The 15,228-nt window shown below is 42.4% G+C and overlaps 1 protein-coding gene across 5 annotated transcripts; it reads right to left on the bottom strand.

Moving 5' to 3' along the window:
• Positions 1–4,958: 4,958 nt before the first annotated feature.
• On the bottom strand, positions 4,959–14,155 carry LOC135503969 (mucin-12-like). Of its 5 annotated transcripts, none has more exons than XM_064922178.1 (15): positions 13,986–14,154; positions 13,596–13,701; positions 13,062–13,422; positions 12,180–12,828; positions 11,848–11,972; positions 11,098–11,149; positions 10,798–10,926; positions 10,404–10,541; positions 10,044–10,192; positions 8,551–8,605; positions 8,362–8,441; positions 7,547–7,642; positions 6,978–7,413; positions 6,626–6,825; positions 4,959–5,699 (listed from the first exon to the last, which is right to left on the bottom strand). In XM_064922178.1, the coding sequence occupies exons 2-15, from the start codon at positions 13,655–13,657 to the stop codon at positions 5,634–5,636; spliced, it is 2,598 nt and encodes an 865-aa protein (XP_064778250.1). In that variant the 5' UTR covers positions 13,658–13,701; positions 13,986–14,154; the 3' UTR covers positions 4,959–5,633. The 5 variants fall into 5 exon arrangements, with proteins under 5 accessions (XP_064778250.1, XP_064778249.1, XP_064778251.1 ...); XM_064922177.1 differs by having other exon boundaries at positions 13,596–13,686; XM_064922179.1 differs by having other exon boundaries at positions 14,100–14,127.
• Positions 14,156–15,228: the final 1,073 nt, after the last annotated feature.

The following is a 15,228-nucleotide window of genomic DNA, read 5'->3' as shown; positions in this document are numbered from 1 at the left end:
CTGCTGTCCTTTCAAATCCGAACGTTTCAGTTGGGCAGTTAGGTTCCTGCAGCAGAACCCCACCACCCAAGGAGGCTTCCTCGATGAACCCAACCTCCTATGTGGGCTCTTGGAAAGAACTGTTTGGGAGGAATGCTCAGTGCCAAGAACCCAAGTTTCTTCAAAGTAATACACTCTAAAAATTAGGGGTTCAACATAGGTTCTTCTAAGATCCTCAAAGTTCTTTGAAGAAACTTAGGGTTCTTGGCACTGAAAATTCCTCCCAAAAAGTTCTTCCAAGAACCCCATAGGAGGTTGGGTTCATCGAGGAACCTCCTTAGTTGGTGGGGGTTCTTGCAGGAACCTAACTGCCCAACTGAAACGTTTGGATTTGAAAGGACAGCAGGTGCAAGCACTTAACTGAAAACATGTTAATATCTCCTCAATTTAAGTTAAATTGTATGACCTAAATATATATATTGTTTTATGATGATACCAGGTATCTTTTCATATTTGTGCAAATCTTTCTAAAACAGAAAATGGACACAATTCAATGGAAATCAATCAACAAAGAGGTAAGAATATGTAGGCTATAAGAATATGTTGAAAGCTATCTGTATTGGGTGCAGATGACTGAACTTCTTACTTTTGTGTCTGTAGGTACACAGACAAGGAGGCATATAAAGATCCCATTTACCATCCTCCTCCCTGACCTCTTCAATGAACATCCCATCCCAACATCAGGATATACACTACATGGACAAAACTATGTGGACATCTGCTTGTCAAACATCTCATTCCAAAATCATGGGCATTACTATGCAGTTGGCCCCCTCTTTGCTGCTATAACAGCCTCCACTCTTCTGGGAAGGCTTTCCACTAGATGTTGGAACATTGCTGCGGGGACATGCTTCCATTCAGCCACAAGAGCATTAGTGAGGTTGGGCACTGATGTTGGGCGATTAGGCCCGGTTTGCAATCGGTGTTCCAATTCATCCCAAAGGTGTTTGATGGAGCTGAGGTCAGGGCTCTGTGCAGGCCAGTCAAGTTCTTCCTCACCGATCATTTCTGTATGGACCCCGCTTTGTGCACAGGGGCATTGTCATGCTGAAACAGGAAAGGGCCTTCCCCAAACTGTTGCCGCAAAGTTGGAAGCACAGAATCATTCAGAATGTCATTGTATGCTGTTGCATTGAGATTTCCCTTCACTGGAACTAAGGGGCCAAGTATTCAGACCCTTTACTATGAGACTCAAAATTTAGCTCAGGTGCATCCTGTTTCTATTGATCATCCTTGAGTCATTTCTGCAACTTGATTGGAGTCCACCTGTGGTAAATTCAATTGAATGGACATGATTTGGAAAGGCAAACACCTGTCTATATAAGATTGACAGTGCATGTAAGAGCAAAAACCAAGCCATGACGTCGAAGTAGAGCTGTCCGTAGAGCTCCGGGACAGGATTGTGTCGAGGCACAGATCTAGGGAGGGGTACTAAAATATTTCTGTAACATTAAAGGTCCCCAAGAACACAGTGACCTCCATCATTCTTAAATGGAAGACATTTGGAACCACCAAGACTCTTCCTGAGAAATCGGGGAGAAGGGCATTTGTCAGGGAGGTGACTAAGAACCCAATGGTCAATCTGACAGAGCTCCAGACTTCCTCTGTGGAGATGGGAGAACCTTCCAGAAGGACAACCATCTCTGCAGCACTCTAGCAATCAGGCCTTTATGGTAGAATGGCCACACGGAAGTCACTCCTCAGTAAAAGGCACATGACAGCCCACCTCGAGTTTGTCAAAAGGTACCTGAAGACTCCCAGATCATGTGAAACAAGATTCTCTGGTCTAATGAAACCAAGATTTAACTCTTTAGCCTGAATGCCAAGCATCACATCTGGAGGAAACCTGGCACCGTCCCTACGGTGAAGCATGGTGGTGGCAGCATCATGCGGTGGTGATGTTTGTCAGTCGGCAGGGACTGGGAGACTAGTCAGGACCGAGGGAACGATGAACAGAGCAAAGTACAGAGAGCTCCTTGATGAAAACCTGCTCCAGAGCTCTCAGGACCTCAGACTGGGGCAAAGGTTCACCTTCCAACAGGACAACGAACCTAAGCACACAGCCAAGACAACACAGGGGTGGTTTCGGGACAAGTCTCGGAATGTCCTTGAGTGGCACAGCCAGAGCAGTGCTCTGCATCTCTGTAGAGACCTGAAAATAGCAGTGCATCATACCTGACAATCTTGAAGACTGCAGAGTAAATGAGAAACTCCCCAAATACAGGGGCCAAGTTTGTAATCAATCACTGCCAAAGGTGTTTCAACAAAGTACTGAGTAAAGGGTCTGAATACTTATGTAAATGTAATATTTCAGTTTTTTATTTGTAATAAATTAGCAAAAATGTCAATCTGTTTTTGCTTTGTCATTATTGGGTATTGCGTGTAGATTGAGGGGAAAAAAACATTTTAATACATTTAGAAAGTCTTTAACGTAACAAAATGAGGAAAAAGTCTGAATACTTTCCAAATGCACTGTGTACTGTATCTGTTTCACATGACAATGACTGTTCGGAGTTGCCAAGAGAGTACAAACAGGTTTAAAACCTCTTTTTTATTTATTTTTTGCCTAAAATGACATACCCAAATCTAACTGCCTGTAGCTCAGGCCCTGATACAAGGATATGCATATTATTGGTACCATTTGAAAGGAAACACTTTGAAGTCTATGGAAATGTGAAAGGAATGTCGTGGAATATAACACAATAGATCTGGTAAAAGATAACACAAATAAAAAAACAACCATTCTTTTGTATCTTTTTGTACCATGTTTTAAATGCAAGAGAAGTGCCATAATGTATTATTCCAGCCCAGGTGCAATTTAGATTTTATCAGCGACTGTGCAAAGTTTTAGACTGATCCAATGAACCATTGCATTTCTTTTCCAAATGTTGTATCTGACTGCCCAAAGGTGCCTATTTATTTGTTAATATATTCCTCTCAGAATAGGAGTGCTCATCTAGGATCAGTTTTCCCTTTTAGATAATAATGAATAAGATTATATAATGGTGTCTTCTAAGAAAGTTGCTGATTCAGCGAGAGACATAGTTAATTTCAAATATGAGTAGTGAAATACTGTAGAGCAGGGATCATCAACGAGATTCATCTGCAAGACAATTTTCTTGTTGAGCAGATGGTCAGGCCGGAACATAATTACAAATAATTTATAGACTGCAAATTGCCTGCAAGAAGCCAAAACAGATTTACTTTACTAAAACAATTTTCAAACCTTGCTTACATTTGTATACGATCTTTCTGTGCATGAGAATACTTGAACAGATTTCCAAAATAGAAATCCCTTGGAGCTGCTCAGAAAACTGGTGGACCAAATATACATTATATGAGGGATAGTGTGCCACATGTGCTAACATGATCATTTTGGTATGTTATTAGGATCCCCATTAGCTGTTGTGAATGCAGCAGCTACTCTTCCTGGGGTCCACACAAAACATGAAATAATACAGAACATTAATAGACAAGAACAGCTCAAGTACAGAACGACATCAATTAAAAAATGTCACACGCAGCCTACATATCAATACATACATACAAAATATCTAGGTCAAATAGGGGAGAGGCGTTGTGGCGTGAGGTGTTGCTTTAGCTGTTTTTGAAATCAGGTTTGCTTTTCATTTGAGCAATATGAGATGGGAGTTCCATGCAATAATGGCTCTATAAAATACTGTACACTTTCTTGAATTTGTTCTGGATTTGGGGACTGTGAAAAGACCCCTGGTGGCATGTCTGGTGGGGTAAGTGTGTGTGTCAGAGCTGTTTGTAAGTTGACTATAAACTTATAAAAAGAAGTGACGCAGCCAGTCTCTCCTCAACTCTTAGCCAACAGAGACTTGCATAGTATATACACTGCTCAAAAAAATAAAGGGAACACTAAAATAACACATCCTAGATCTGAATGAATGAAACATTCTTATTAAATACTTTTTTCTTTACATAGTTGAATGTGCTGACAACAAAATCACACAAAAATTATCAATGGAAATCAAATTTATCAACCCATGGAGGTCTGGATTTGGAGTCACACTCAAAATTAAAGTGGAAAGTCACACTACAGGCTGATCCAACTATGATGTAATGTCCTTAAAACAAGTCAAAATGAGGCTCAGTAGTGTGTGTGGCCTCCACGTGCCTGTATGATCTCCCTACAACGCCATCAGGGCATGCTCCTGATGATGTGGCGGATGGTCTCCTGAGGGATCTCCTCCCAGACCTGTGAGGCAAAAGAGTCCAGAGGACACATGAAGGAAAACATGAGACCTTCCAAGAGGTACAGTAGCCCATATAACAGTAATTTAAAAGGATCTCTATGCAGTACGGTAGGCAATGGTGTAAGTTACAGCAGAAATACTATTCTGATGACAAACATTGCAGTCAGACTATGCAGAGTCAATTACCTACAAATCATCTCGCATCCCAAATACTATTCATTATGGGAACAAGATTGGCAAGTCGGCACCAAGCCCCGCTCAAAGTGACTTGGAGTTACATTGTGTTTAAGTGTTCTTTATTTTTTGAGCAGTGTATATACACCCTCTGAGTTGTATTAGATTGCTAGGTTGAAAAGCCATAAAACATATGTTTTCTCAAGAACAGGTTATGGTCAATAATATCAAAGGCTGCAAAACGTGCCGCTGCACTTCAGAAGGCCAGGGCGTTCATCTCTGCTACGGTCATAGGAATGTTGACTTGCCTGGTTAAATTAAAAAGACACTTATTGTCTCAGTGAGATTAGGTTCTGTTGTCTGTTTCCTCTCTATTTGAGACTGTACTACTGCAGTTGACAGTGCCCATCAGAACCTAAACAACTCTACTACAGTACATGGCTAAGTGGCCGTTTCCAGTGGGCTTCACTATAATAAAAACTCACAAAACATGCATCACATAACAGAAATAATACACGTCAGTAAAGAAAGTACATGTACATTTATTATAAACAAATCTAGACAATCTGATTTGGGCCTCATTTGGTTAGTGTTGAACTGTCACTATACACACACACACACACACACACACACAATGAAAAAATGCAAACACAATACACATACATGTTTTTCTAAAAAGTATCAATGAAAATTTTACTTTCATATTTTTGAAAGCTGTAAAAAATACATTTTATTGCAACATTGATCAAGTTAACAATTCCCAATGGGTTCAGTAGCCTACTCCAAAATCATAGATTTCAATCATTGGTACCCACCAACATTTGATTTCTGGACATCAATTCATTCACTTAGTTTCTGATTCCAATCAAAATGTAAAAAAAATGTCCCATTCTTGGATATTTTGCATACTGTCAGAAATAAAATTATTATTAGCATTATATAGCCAGTGCATGCCAATGTGGTAAAAATGTTTCTAACTTGATACATTATTGAACATGGGTATGTTACGTTTTAGAAAAGTAGCTACTTGGAGCAGTAATAGATATTTTGTAAGTGTGACAGCAAATCTGGCTATAACAGGGTTCGGAAAACAAACATACATACACACTTCTTAAAGACGTAGCTGAACAATCCATTATGGGTCTCTTCTTATCAGTAAACAAGACCAGACTAAAAAAATAAAACAGTGATGAGTCATCATCTCTCCCGGAGAGGAGAGGAGTAGGAAGTAGATGAGGGGTCCAAGATAATTGGCCGAAAAAACTGAAGGGGAGGAATGAACGAGAAGAACAGGAAAAGAGTATTAAATACTTTCAACTATCACAACATGATCAATGAGGCTCTTCTGATTAATCCACAATGAACATGAATCCTAGTCTATAGGTTGGATAGGATGTTATCCTACCAAGTCCTGTTTATCAAATCGGCTGCTGGAGGAATCCTGGAACCCGAGGCTATAGATAAATGCCTATCAGACTAATACAGTTACGGGCCAAATGTATTGGCACCATTGCACTTTTCTTAAAGCATTTAAATTGAAGAAAGAAAAATAATTCCCGCCTTACAATTAAACATGAGGGGGTGGGAGGGGGTTGCTTTGCTGCCTCTGGTACTGGGGGCCTTCAACGTGTGCAAAAGACATCATGAAATCAGCAGATTGGATGTTCGACCCAGTGTCCAAAAACTGGGTGTCCATTGAAGGTGATGGTTCTTGTGTTTTTTTGTTATCGTTGTCTTGCTACGTCAAAAAGCACCCGGAAATGTTTCAAGATGAGATGTTGGACTGTTCTGGAGTGGGCCAGCGAAGAGTACAGATCCCAATCACATCCATAACCTACAGTGAGAGCTGAAAACAGCAGTTGGTGGAGCACCTCTCACACATTGAATAATTAGAGTGGTTTGCTGCTGAAGAGGGGCCAAATGGCCAGTAGAAAGGTGCAGTAAGCACATTGATGGCTACAAGAAGAGTTTATCTGCAGATAATTCTGTCTATGACATGTCCTAATTTTCTAAATAAAAATGGTAAACTTTAGTTTACAAAAAGAAAATTGTTCTGCAATGTGGGGACAAAATGCTTTTTGAATTTTAACTTATTTTAGAAGAAATATGGAATGACTTCAGAAAAGTGCAAGGGTGACAATATATTTGGCCGCAACTGTATGTAAACTAAAGGATGATACCCAACTCACAGTGTAGTCCTGGAGATGCAGGGCTGCTGCTACAGGGTTTCCACAGCGGGTCTGCAGGGGCCAGGATGACGAGGGAGGTAGGGCTGGGGAGGAGGTGTAGGTGGACACCTCCTCATCCAGACGTAGCTCCTTCAGAGGAGGGAGGCGCCGGCAGAGCAAGGCTGTAGCAGAACTCTTTGGGAACATAATACTACCTGCAACTATACACGGTTATCGATCAATTAAACAGATTCATTTATAAAGCCCTTTCTGCAACATCAGTTGTCAAAAACTACTTTACAGTAACCCAGACTAGACTCCAAAGAGCAAGTAGAAGCACAATCAGCTCGTACATACACTGACTGAGTCCTACCTCTGGGCTGGCACAGGGGGACAAAAGCTGAGAGGTTGGTCAACCTGGTCAGATCTGTGGCTGCAGCTGTGACTTCCGGGATCTCTGGCGCAGAGACTCTGTCTAACTCTGGATGCAGAGGGAGGAGGTGCATCGCCTCCTGTCCTCCTGCAGCACAATGCTCCATGGGCCCACCTCGCTCCAGAAATCCAGCCACAGGGCTCTCCTGTTCATGTGCTGGAGCTGCTCTGTGCAGCTTCTTGCCAGTTGAGAAGAAAATTACTGATTCTCTGTGTGGGGCTTGGAAGAAAGTCTGGAGTCGTCCTCCTGTGTTTCTTTGCTTCTCCTCCTTTGCCAGCTGTTGGTCTGCTCGCGTCTCAGCAGGGTCTTGATCCAACACCACACCATCTGTCTGTTCTTCCTCCTCAGTCTCCTTAAACAATGTCTGGACAACCTCCTGCCACACATAGACATGTTAGTCATTTATCAGACACCTAATCAGAGCGACTTACAAACAATGCATTCAACTAAAGTATGTAAATCCAGCAATCGTGGCAAGTAAATGCCACCTGTTAGCTCCCCCTCCTCACCTCCTTGCATGTCTCCAGATCTCCGCTGTGGCCCTGGAGGCCCCCGAGTCTGGGAGAGCCTGCGTAGGGGGTCCAATGGGCAGACAGGAGCCTCCTCTGAAAGAAGATGGCTCAGTGAGTTAGAGCATCCATGGTGCTGGCAATAACAAGGATGAATTTATGCTCCCTCTAATTCTCTCCCTCCCCTCCCGGAGGACCTGAGCCCCAGGACTATGCCTCAGGACTACCTGGCCTGATGACTCCTGACTGTCCCCAGTCCACCTGGTTGTGCTGCTGCTCCAGTTTCAACTGTTCTGCCTGAGGCTATGGAACCTCAACCTGTTCACCAGATGTGCTACCTTGGTCTAAAACAGCAGTTCAGGGGCATCTTTTGATCTCTCTACAGCACCTGCTGTCTTGACCTCTGAATGCTCTGCTATGAAAAACCAACTGACATTTACTCCTGAGGTGCTGACCGGTTGCACCCTTTACAACCACTGTGATTATTATTTGATCCTGCTGGTCATCCATGAACGTTTGAACATCTTGAAGAACAATCTAGCCTCCACCCGGCCACCCATCATAGCCTAGTTCCTCTCTGTGTTCCAGCCTTTCACTGTTGTTTTTCCAAGCCACCGCGCTTCTACATCTTCAATGCCTGCTATTTGGAGTTTTAGGATAGGTTTCTGAATAAGCACTTTGTGACATCTGTTGATGTAAAACGGGCTTTATAAATACATTTGATTGATTGGGCAACAAATACTGAATGTTATCACTTCAGTGTTCACAGTTTAACCACGGACATAAGAGTCAGGGGTGTACTGTAACATACTGACCATGGACATGGGCGGATGCCTTGTGTCAGGGACCCGCTGGGGTGTCCACTTTAAGGCTGGGGTCAGGCTGACTGATGTCACTGAGGAGAGGGACAGATAGACATAAGGCAGACCAAAGAGGAGAGGGACAAACAGGAGAATATCTGCTTGAGATGTGGCAATAGAAAAGGTAGCATATGACCAACGTACCCATAGGTTCTCCAGGAGCTTCAGTGTGCCACTTTGGGATGGGTACTCGCTGTGCCTGGAAAGGTAAAGTACCACAGTGAATCTTGTGTTACTCACCCGTAGAGGGTGGCTGCTTGTATCATACAGCGCTAAGGTGACATAACAAGTAGGATGGTAATTATTTTTACAAGGTGTAATATGAATAATTTCCTGGTTGCTAAAATTCTAATAGTTTGCCTAAATTTCAGTTTGTGACAAAACAAGCTGTTCTTTTGTAAAAAATAAATAAACAGTGTTCCATCTAAACCGCTGTGAAATATATTTTCCATAAGCATTTTCAGCTGTCAGGGTTCATGCACTCACTCAGATGGAATGTCATGACTCCTCAATTACTTCTAACCAAATGTCTATGACCAACAATGAAACCTTTATGTACAGTACGTATAAAAAAAGTTAGAATAATGTGGTACCAACACTGGGAGGCTGCTCTCATGAACCAGCTCCCATCTTTCAGCAGGGCACTTAAAACTCACAAAGTAGAATACCTGTTAGGCAACTGTATAAAACACGTGGTCAACCCTCAGGTCTGGAAAGCTAGTGGGTGTGCAGGCTTTTGATCAAGCCCTGCTCAAACAGGTCAGAGACAGTTTATCAAGATCGGTTGAGCAGCTCGTTTCTAAAATATGGTTTGTTAGAGAGGTACTGGAGGATGGTTGACCACCCTCGATGTAAAACATTGCAACATTACAACCAAATACACGTCGCCTTTAAATAATTCACTCATTTAATAATATTAAAATATCAAATGACTATGGAAGGCTGCAAATATTCTAATTCAATTGAAGCAATCCCTCACATTTTCTTCAGTCATATTTAGCTAAACTATCTTAGAAGTGTTTACTTTGCAGGCTGACTGGAATATATTGAGTTACAATGCCCCATATATTGGATGCCCAAACCACCTGGAAGTCTCTAAAAAAAACACATTTTGAATCCACATAATCCAAAAAACAGGCTACATCTATAATCTCTTTTGACGATTCACAAATTATTATTTAGATTCACATGATTCGATTCAATGCGATTGAAGGGTTAACCCTAACATACATTTAATTTCCCTGACTTCATGGATTTTATAATTTTCCAAAACTTTTCCAGGCCTTGAAAACACCATTATAAAAATGCCATTACTTTTCCAGGACCATTCAAAACCCCGTTGTTTGAAGCTGGTGTACAAAACCAAAAGCAAACGATGCAAAAACAACACTTAAGAATGGGAAGCATAGAAAAGGTGCATATCCAACAGATCTACCACTTATTAGGCTTGCTTTCAAAGAGAATGACATTATCTATAACTAATATGTCTATGTAGATTTGGTCAAATTGTCCAAAAAGTCACATATTGCAGCGTTAAAATCTTAATTGAAATGTATAATGTTGTTTTCGCCCTGGTGGGAGCAGCTTCATATGCGTTTTTGTTATTAATAAATCAAACAGATCAAACGGTGACTGACAGTGTAGATGGAGGTGCCCCTGCCAGATGGACAGACAGAGGTGCGCTGGGGTGTGGCTTCCAGGGGTCTCCCAGCCTTCACCTCTTCATTCTGCAGGATGCTGCCGAGGGCTGCAGCATCTGGGAAGAACTGAACACATCGTACTGGACCTGGAACACATAAGGTTACAGACTTAATAGTTGACAGTGTTTTTACTTCTTTGCTGTTTGAAGCTATAAAAGCTTCTTTAAAAATGCATTATGATTAATGAAGCAGTACTAATCTATTGCTGGGATTTCTAAGCTTTGTTTGTTAAATGTATTTTTTATTTTATTTAAACTTGCCTGAAGATAGGATGTGTCCACTATTACGACTACTGACCTGCAGAGGCTGCTGACTTCTTGTCACTCTTCATCACAGACACTCTTTGGGGCTGGAGAGAGTAGCTGACCCCTTCATCCTGCAGGATGCTGTTGAGGGATGAAGGCTCAGGGGAGAACCGAACAGACCTTACAGGACCTATAAACAATACATGCACATACAAGGTAACAGACTTGCTAGCCTATCCCAGCTTCCCTAGATTGTGCCGGAGTAGGGGTTTGAATAGGCTGGCTAATCAAACAAACTCTTTTTAAAGGTGCAACATATAACATTTCCACCCTCTCATAGCCCTAAACGTTTACACTATATCAGTAGCACATAGACCATTTATTTGCAGCATTAGGAAAGTTACATAAAATCCATCTGGGATGTGTTCAGTAGTACTACCACGGACCTGCAGAAGCTGCTGTCGTCTGGTGACTCTTCATGACAGATACCCTCTCCAACTCCAGAGAGGAGCTGACCCCTTCAGTTTGCAGGATGTTGCCCAGGGCCGGAGACGACTTTACATTCCTGACAGGACCTAAATCAACACAAGAACATAAAGTATACTAAACAGCAAATTGTTTTTTTTTATAAGATGCTACAGTACATTAAACATGTCCACCTGTAAAAATGTACATAACATGAAGGAATGCAAATTCACAAGAGAAAAAAAAAAAAAAAAAAAAAAAAAAAAAAAAAAAAAACTGACCAGCAGAGGGCACTGCCCTCGAACCATTCTTCATGATGGACACTCTCTGGGGCTGCAAAGAAAAGAATAGCTCTAGTTAGTTAATAGGCAAACTGATGGTCACAAACTCAGACAGTTCATCAGTACCAATTGTACAGGCAACCTCAAACATTGCTATGGCATTGATACAGAGGGTAGTGCGAACGGCCTAGTACATCACTTCCTGTCATCCATGACCTCTATACCAAGTGGTGTCAGAGGAAGGCCCTGAAAATGTTCAAAGACTTCAGCCACCCTTGTCATTGACTCTTCTCTCTGTTACCACACGGTAAGCGGTACCAGAGCGCCAAGTCTAGGTCCAAGATGTTTCTAAACAGCTTCTACCCCCAAGCCACAAGACTCCTGAACATCTAGTCAAATGGCTACCCAGACTATTCACATTCCCTCCCTCCTCCCTCATGCATGCATAGGCACTTTAACTCTACCTACATACTGGCTAAATAACCAGCACCCCATCCATCCATCCATTCATCCATGTATATACACACATATATAGTTATTTTTTACTTATAGCTCATATACTTATCTGTATTTTTGAAACTGCACTGTCAGTTAGGGGCTCGTAAGTAAGCATTTCACTATAAGGTCAAGACAACCTGTTGTATTCGATGCATGTGATTAATGCAATTTGATTTGATTTGAAAACAAACAAATACCAACGCACTACAACCGACCCAAAATCCCTGTACCTCATTCCACAAGACAACTCACCATGTTGTTATAGGCTTGTGTAGAGGAACGGCTGGACATAAAAACCCTGGCTGCACTGATTCCCTCATTCTGAAGGATACTACATAGGGCAGAGGGGTCAGAGTGGAAGGTAGCCTCTACACTCCCTGGAACACACACACAGTACAATGGAACACATCTTCAATTTCAAAAAGAAAAATGTGTGAAATGAAGAGCCTAAGCAGAGAGAGAGAGAGCGATTGGAGAGAGAGACTATAGTAGGCTACTATGCCTAATATTACTAGAGAAAGAAGAGGAGGATGTTTGAGTCCTTTACTGTTACCACACCATCGGTAATAAAAATCCCTTCTCACCAGTGCTACTACTTGGTAACTGCCCAGGCATGGAAGGATCTTTCAGGCTGAGCATGTCAAATTGGCCACCACAGGCTTCCGTACTGAGGGCAGTGGGCTGGGCTGAGGCAGTGGAGGTACTACTAAATGAGAAAGCACTGGACGAAAGACCTGAGCTGAGAGCAAATGAACTGGGAGGTCTGGAAAGTTGTCCCAATCCAGGTACATGCAATAGATTATCTGAAGACTGTTTTGGATGTTGAGACAAAGACATGGAGGTGGCAGCACTGGGAGCCTGGGTCTGACGAGGTTTCCCCGACTCTCTATTTTGCTGTGACAAGATGCCGCCAGGCCCTGAGCCTGCTTTTCTAGCCGCCAAGTGTAGTGCAAGTGTTGGGAGTTGAGCAGCAAGCGCTATTGTTGACGTTGATTGGGCCTTGTTATGAGTTGCTGGGATGCTACTGGGCAGTTGGGCAGTGGTTGTTGTGGGTCTTGTTTTTAGTTGAGCAGCAGTGGTAAAAGTACTTCTAGGTTGGGTTGGTTGAGCACCAGCCCTTGCAGTAGCAGCCAGCGGTCCCCTCTGGTTCTGTGCCCCCATTCGGTTGGCCTTGAGATTAGAGAAGTTGAAAGGCACAGGCTTGGTGCTTGGTTTCATCCTCTTGGCTTTACCCTAAAGGAAAACAAAGACACACATAAACTAATTATTATTTAGCACCGACAAGTAGTGCTTTGGAGACGCATATTCAGGGCAGGTTTCCCAGACCGAGATTAATCCTAACCCTGGACTAAGAAGCACTGTTTAATAGCCAGTGAGTCTGCTTTTTAGTACAGGAATGGGCTTAATACGGGTCCTGGAAACCAGCCCTTAGTGATGCAGTTGATTGAAGAAAAGATGCTCCTTACCGCTAGAGAGTTGTCCTCCCATCTCTTGTGTGACCGCGTGAAGTCAGAGGGAGTCTTAAGGGGCAGGGACTTGGCCAGCACTGGGAGCCTGCTGATGCCCAGCGGTCTTATCGTGAGTTTAGGACCGTTGTCTGAGGCTGCTGCTGGGTCCTTGTTCTCAGGCCCCGGTTTGGAAGGATGGGGTACAGAGGAGTGTTTGGAAGGATGGCCATGGGGTACAGAGGAGTGTTTGGAAGGATGGCCATGGGGTACAGAGGAGTGTTTGGAAGGATGGCCATGGGGTACAGAGGAGTGTTTGGAAGGATGGGGTACAGATGGGTGTTTAGAGCCTGGCTTTGTGTCTGCTGTCATTCTGTTGAGACTGGAGGGGGACAGTCAATGTAGAGAGTGTAGACATATGTTTCAGGCAGTGTATCCACAGTGTTGTTTTTAAATTCAGGTTCAGCTATAGACAGCGGCCATGAATCATTAGCGAGATGCAACCACCAAAATAAAGCACAATAGACTAGTTGTGTTCATACTCTGCAGGCCTACCTTGAATGGTCGTTCAGGAGTGTGTTCTGACATTGCTGACGCAGTACTGGAGAGGAATCCATGTTGGCTCAGTCAGGGGTTCAACAATGTTCTGTAAATAACAAACCTGAACCAATTGTTTGTGAACATAACTCAGCATGCTGGCTAACACAGTTGGCAAGAGCGCATAGATAGCTACGCCTTTTTAGGGGCAAAAACAGCAACAACATTGACGCAGTGCTCAATTGCTTTGCTGTAGTTTCACTTGAATACAGCAAAGAACACATTGCAATCTTCTAGCTAATTCCTTAAAAAACACCACAAAACGTTGAACAATTTAAACGGTACTGCTAGCTTGCTAACGTTACTTGATTCATGATATGACAATATATCAAATCTTACTTTACTCACATGCAAACTTCAAAATAGTTAAATGTTTGCTTGCTTCCAAAAATGTATTCTGTAAATTTCGAAGAAAATATTAAGAATATCCCAGACTTTGCTGTTTTCACCCCCAAAACAAACCTCAAAACTTCCTGGACATGCGTCAGTTTGTACAAAGCACCTATTTTCATTGGTTAAACAACAAACACCAAAATCCAATCGCTGTGAATGTTTATTCTGCGGCCATATTTCCTTTGACCAATCCACAACAAGCGTGTAAAAACAACTCCATGGAAACGATGTATGAATCTTCACCACGTGATCTATTGCAGAACCGTTCCATAGGCACAAGAAGCTTATTTTACATCCCTGTTAATGAGCATTTCTTCTTAGCCAAGATAATATATCAAGCTGACAGGTGTGGTATATCAATAAGCTGATAAAACAGCATATTGTAAAGTGGCTGTACTATTGTAAAGTGGCTGTTCCACTGGATGTCAGAAGGTGAATTCACCAATTTGTAAGTCGCTCTGGATAAGAGCGTCTGCTAAATGACTTAAATGTAAATGTAATGATCATTACACAGGTGCACCTTGTGCTGGGGACAATAAAAGGCCACTCTAAAATGTGCAGTTTTGTCACACAACACAATGCCACAGATATATGCACGTTGACTGCAGGAATGTCCACCAAAGCTGTTGCCAGAGAATTGAATGGTCATTGCTCTACCATCCGTTGTTTTAGAGAATATGGCAATACGTCCAACCGGCCTCACAACCGCAGGCCGTGCACGTGTAAGCACGCCAGCCCAGGACCTGGATCCTGATCTCTCTTTTGAAGAACATATCAAGACCATTTCAAGGACAGCTTTTTTCCATCTACGTAAACATTGCAAAAATCAGAAACTTTCTGTCCAAAAATGATGCAGAAAAATGTATCCATGCTTTTGTCACTTATAGGTTAGACTACTGCAATGCTCTATATTCCGGCTACCCGGATAAAGCACTAAATAAATGTCAGTTAGTGCTAAATACGGCTGCTAGAATCCTGACTAGAACCAAAAAATTTGATAATATTATTCCAGTGCTAGCCTCCCTACACTGGCTTCCTGTCAAAGCAAGGGCTGATTTCAAGGTTTTACTGCTAACCTACAAAGCATTACATGGGCTTGCTCCTACCTATCTCTCTGATTTGGTCCTGCCGTACATACCTACACGTACGCTATGGTCACAAGACGCAGGCCTCCTAATTGTCCCTAGAATTTCTAAGC

This window comes from Oncorhynchus masou, chromosome 18 (genome assembly GCF_036934945.1).
Source record: "Oncorhynchus masou masou isolate Uvic2021 chromosome 18, UVic_Omas_1.1, whole genome shotgun sequence".
Classification (NCBI taxonomy): domain Eukaryota; kingdom Metazoa; phylum Chordata; class Actinopteri; order Salmoniformes; family Salmonidae; genus Oncorhynchus; species Oncorhynchus masou.
This window is presented reverse-complemented; position numbering and strand designations above follow the sequence as displayed.

What these genes read in the sequence shown, in the direction of transcription:
- LOC135503969 (XM_064922178.1), bottom strand. Translation starts at nt 13,657, where the DNA reads ATGGATTCCTCTCCAGTACTGCGTCAGCAATGTCAGAACACACTCCTG. An exon ending in GAGGGCAGTGCCCTCTGCTG is followed by an intron (nt 10,927 to 11,097) that starts GTCAGTTTTTTT and finishes GTGTTGATTTAG; the next exon opens with GTCCTGTCAGGAATGTAAAG. An exon ending in ATCTGGAGACATGCAAGGAG is followed by an intron (nt 7,414 to 7,546) that starts GTGAGGAGGGGG and finishes TATGTGTGGCAG; the next exon opens with GAGGTTGTCCAGACATTGTT.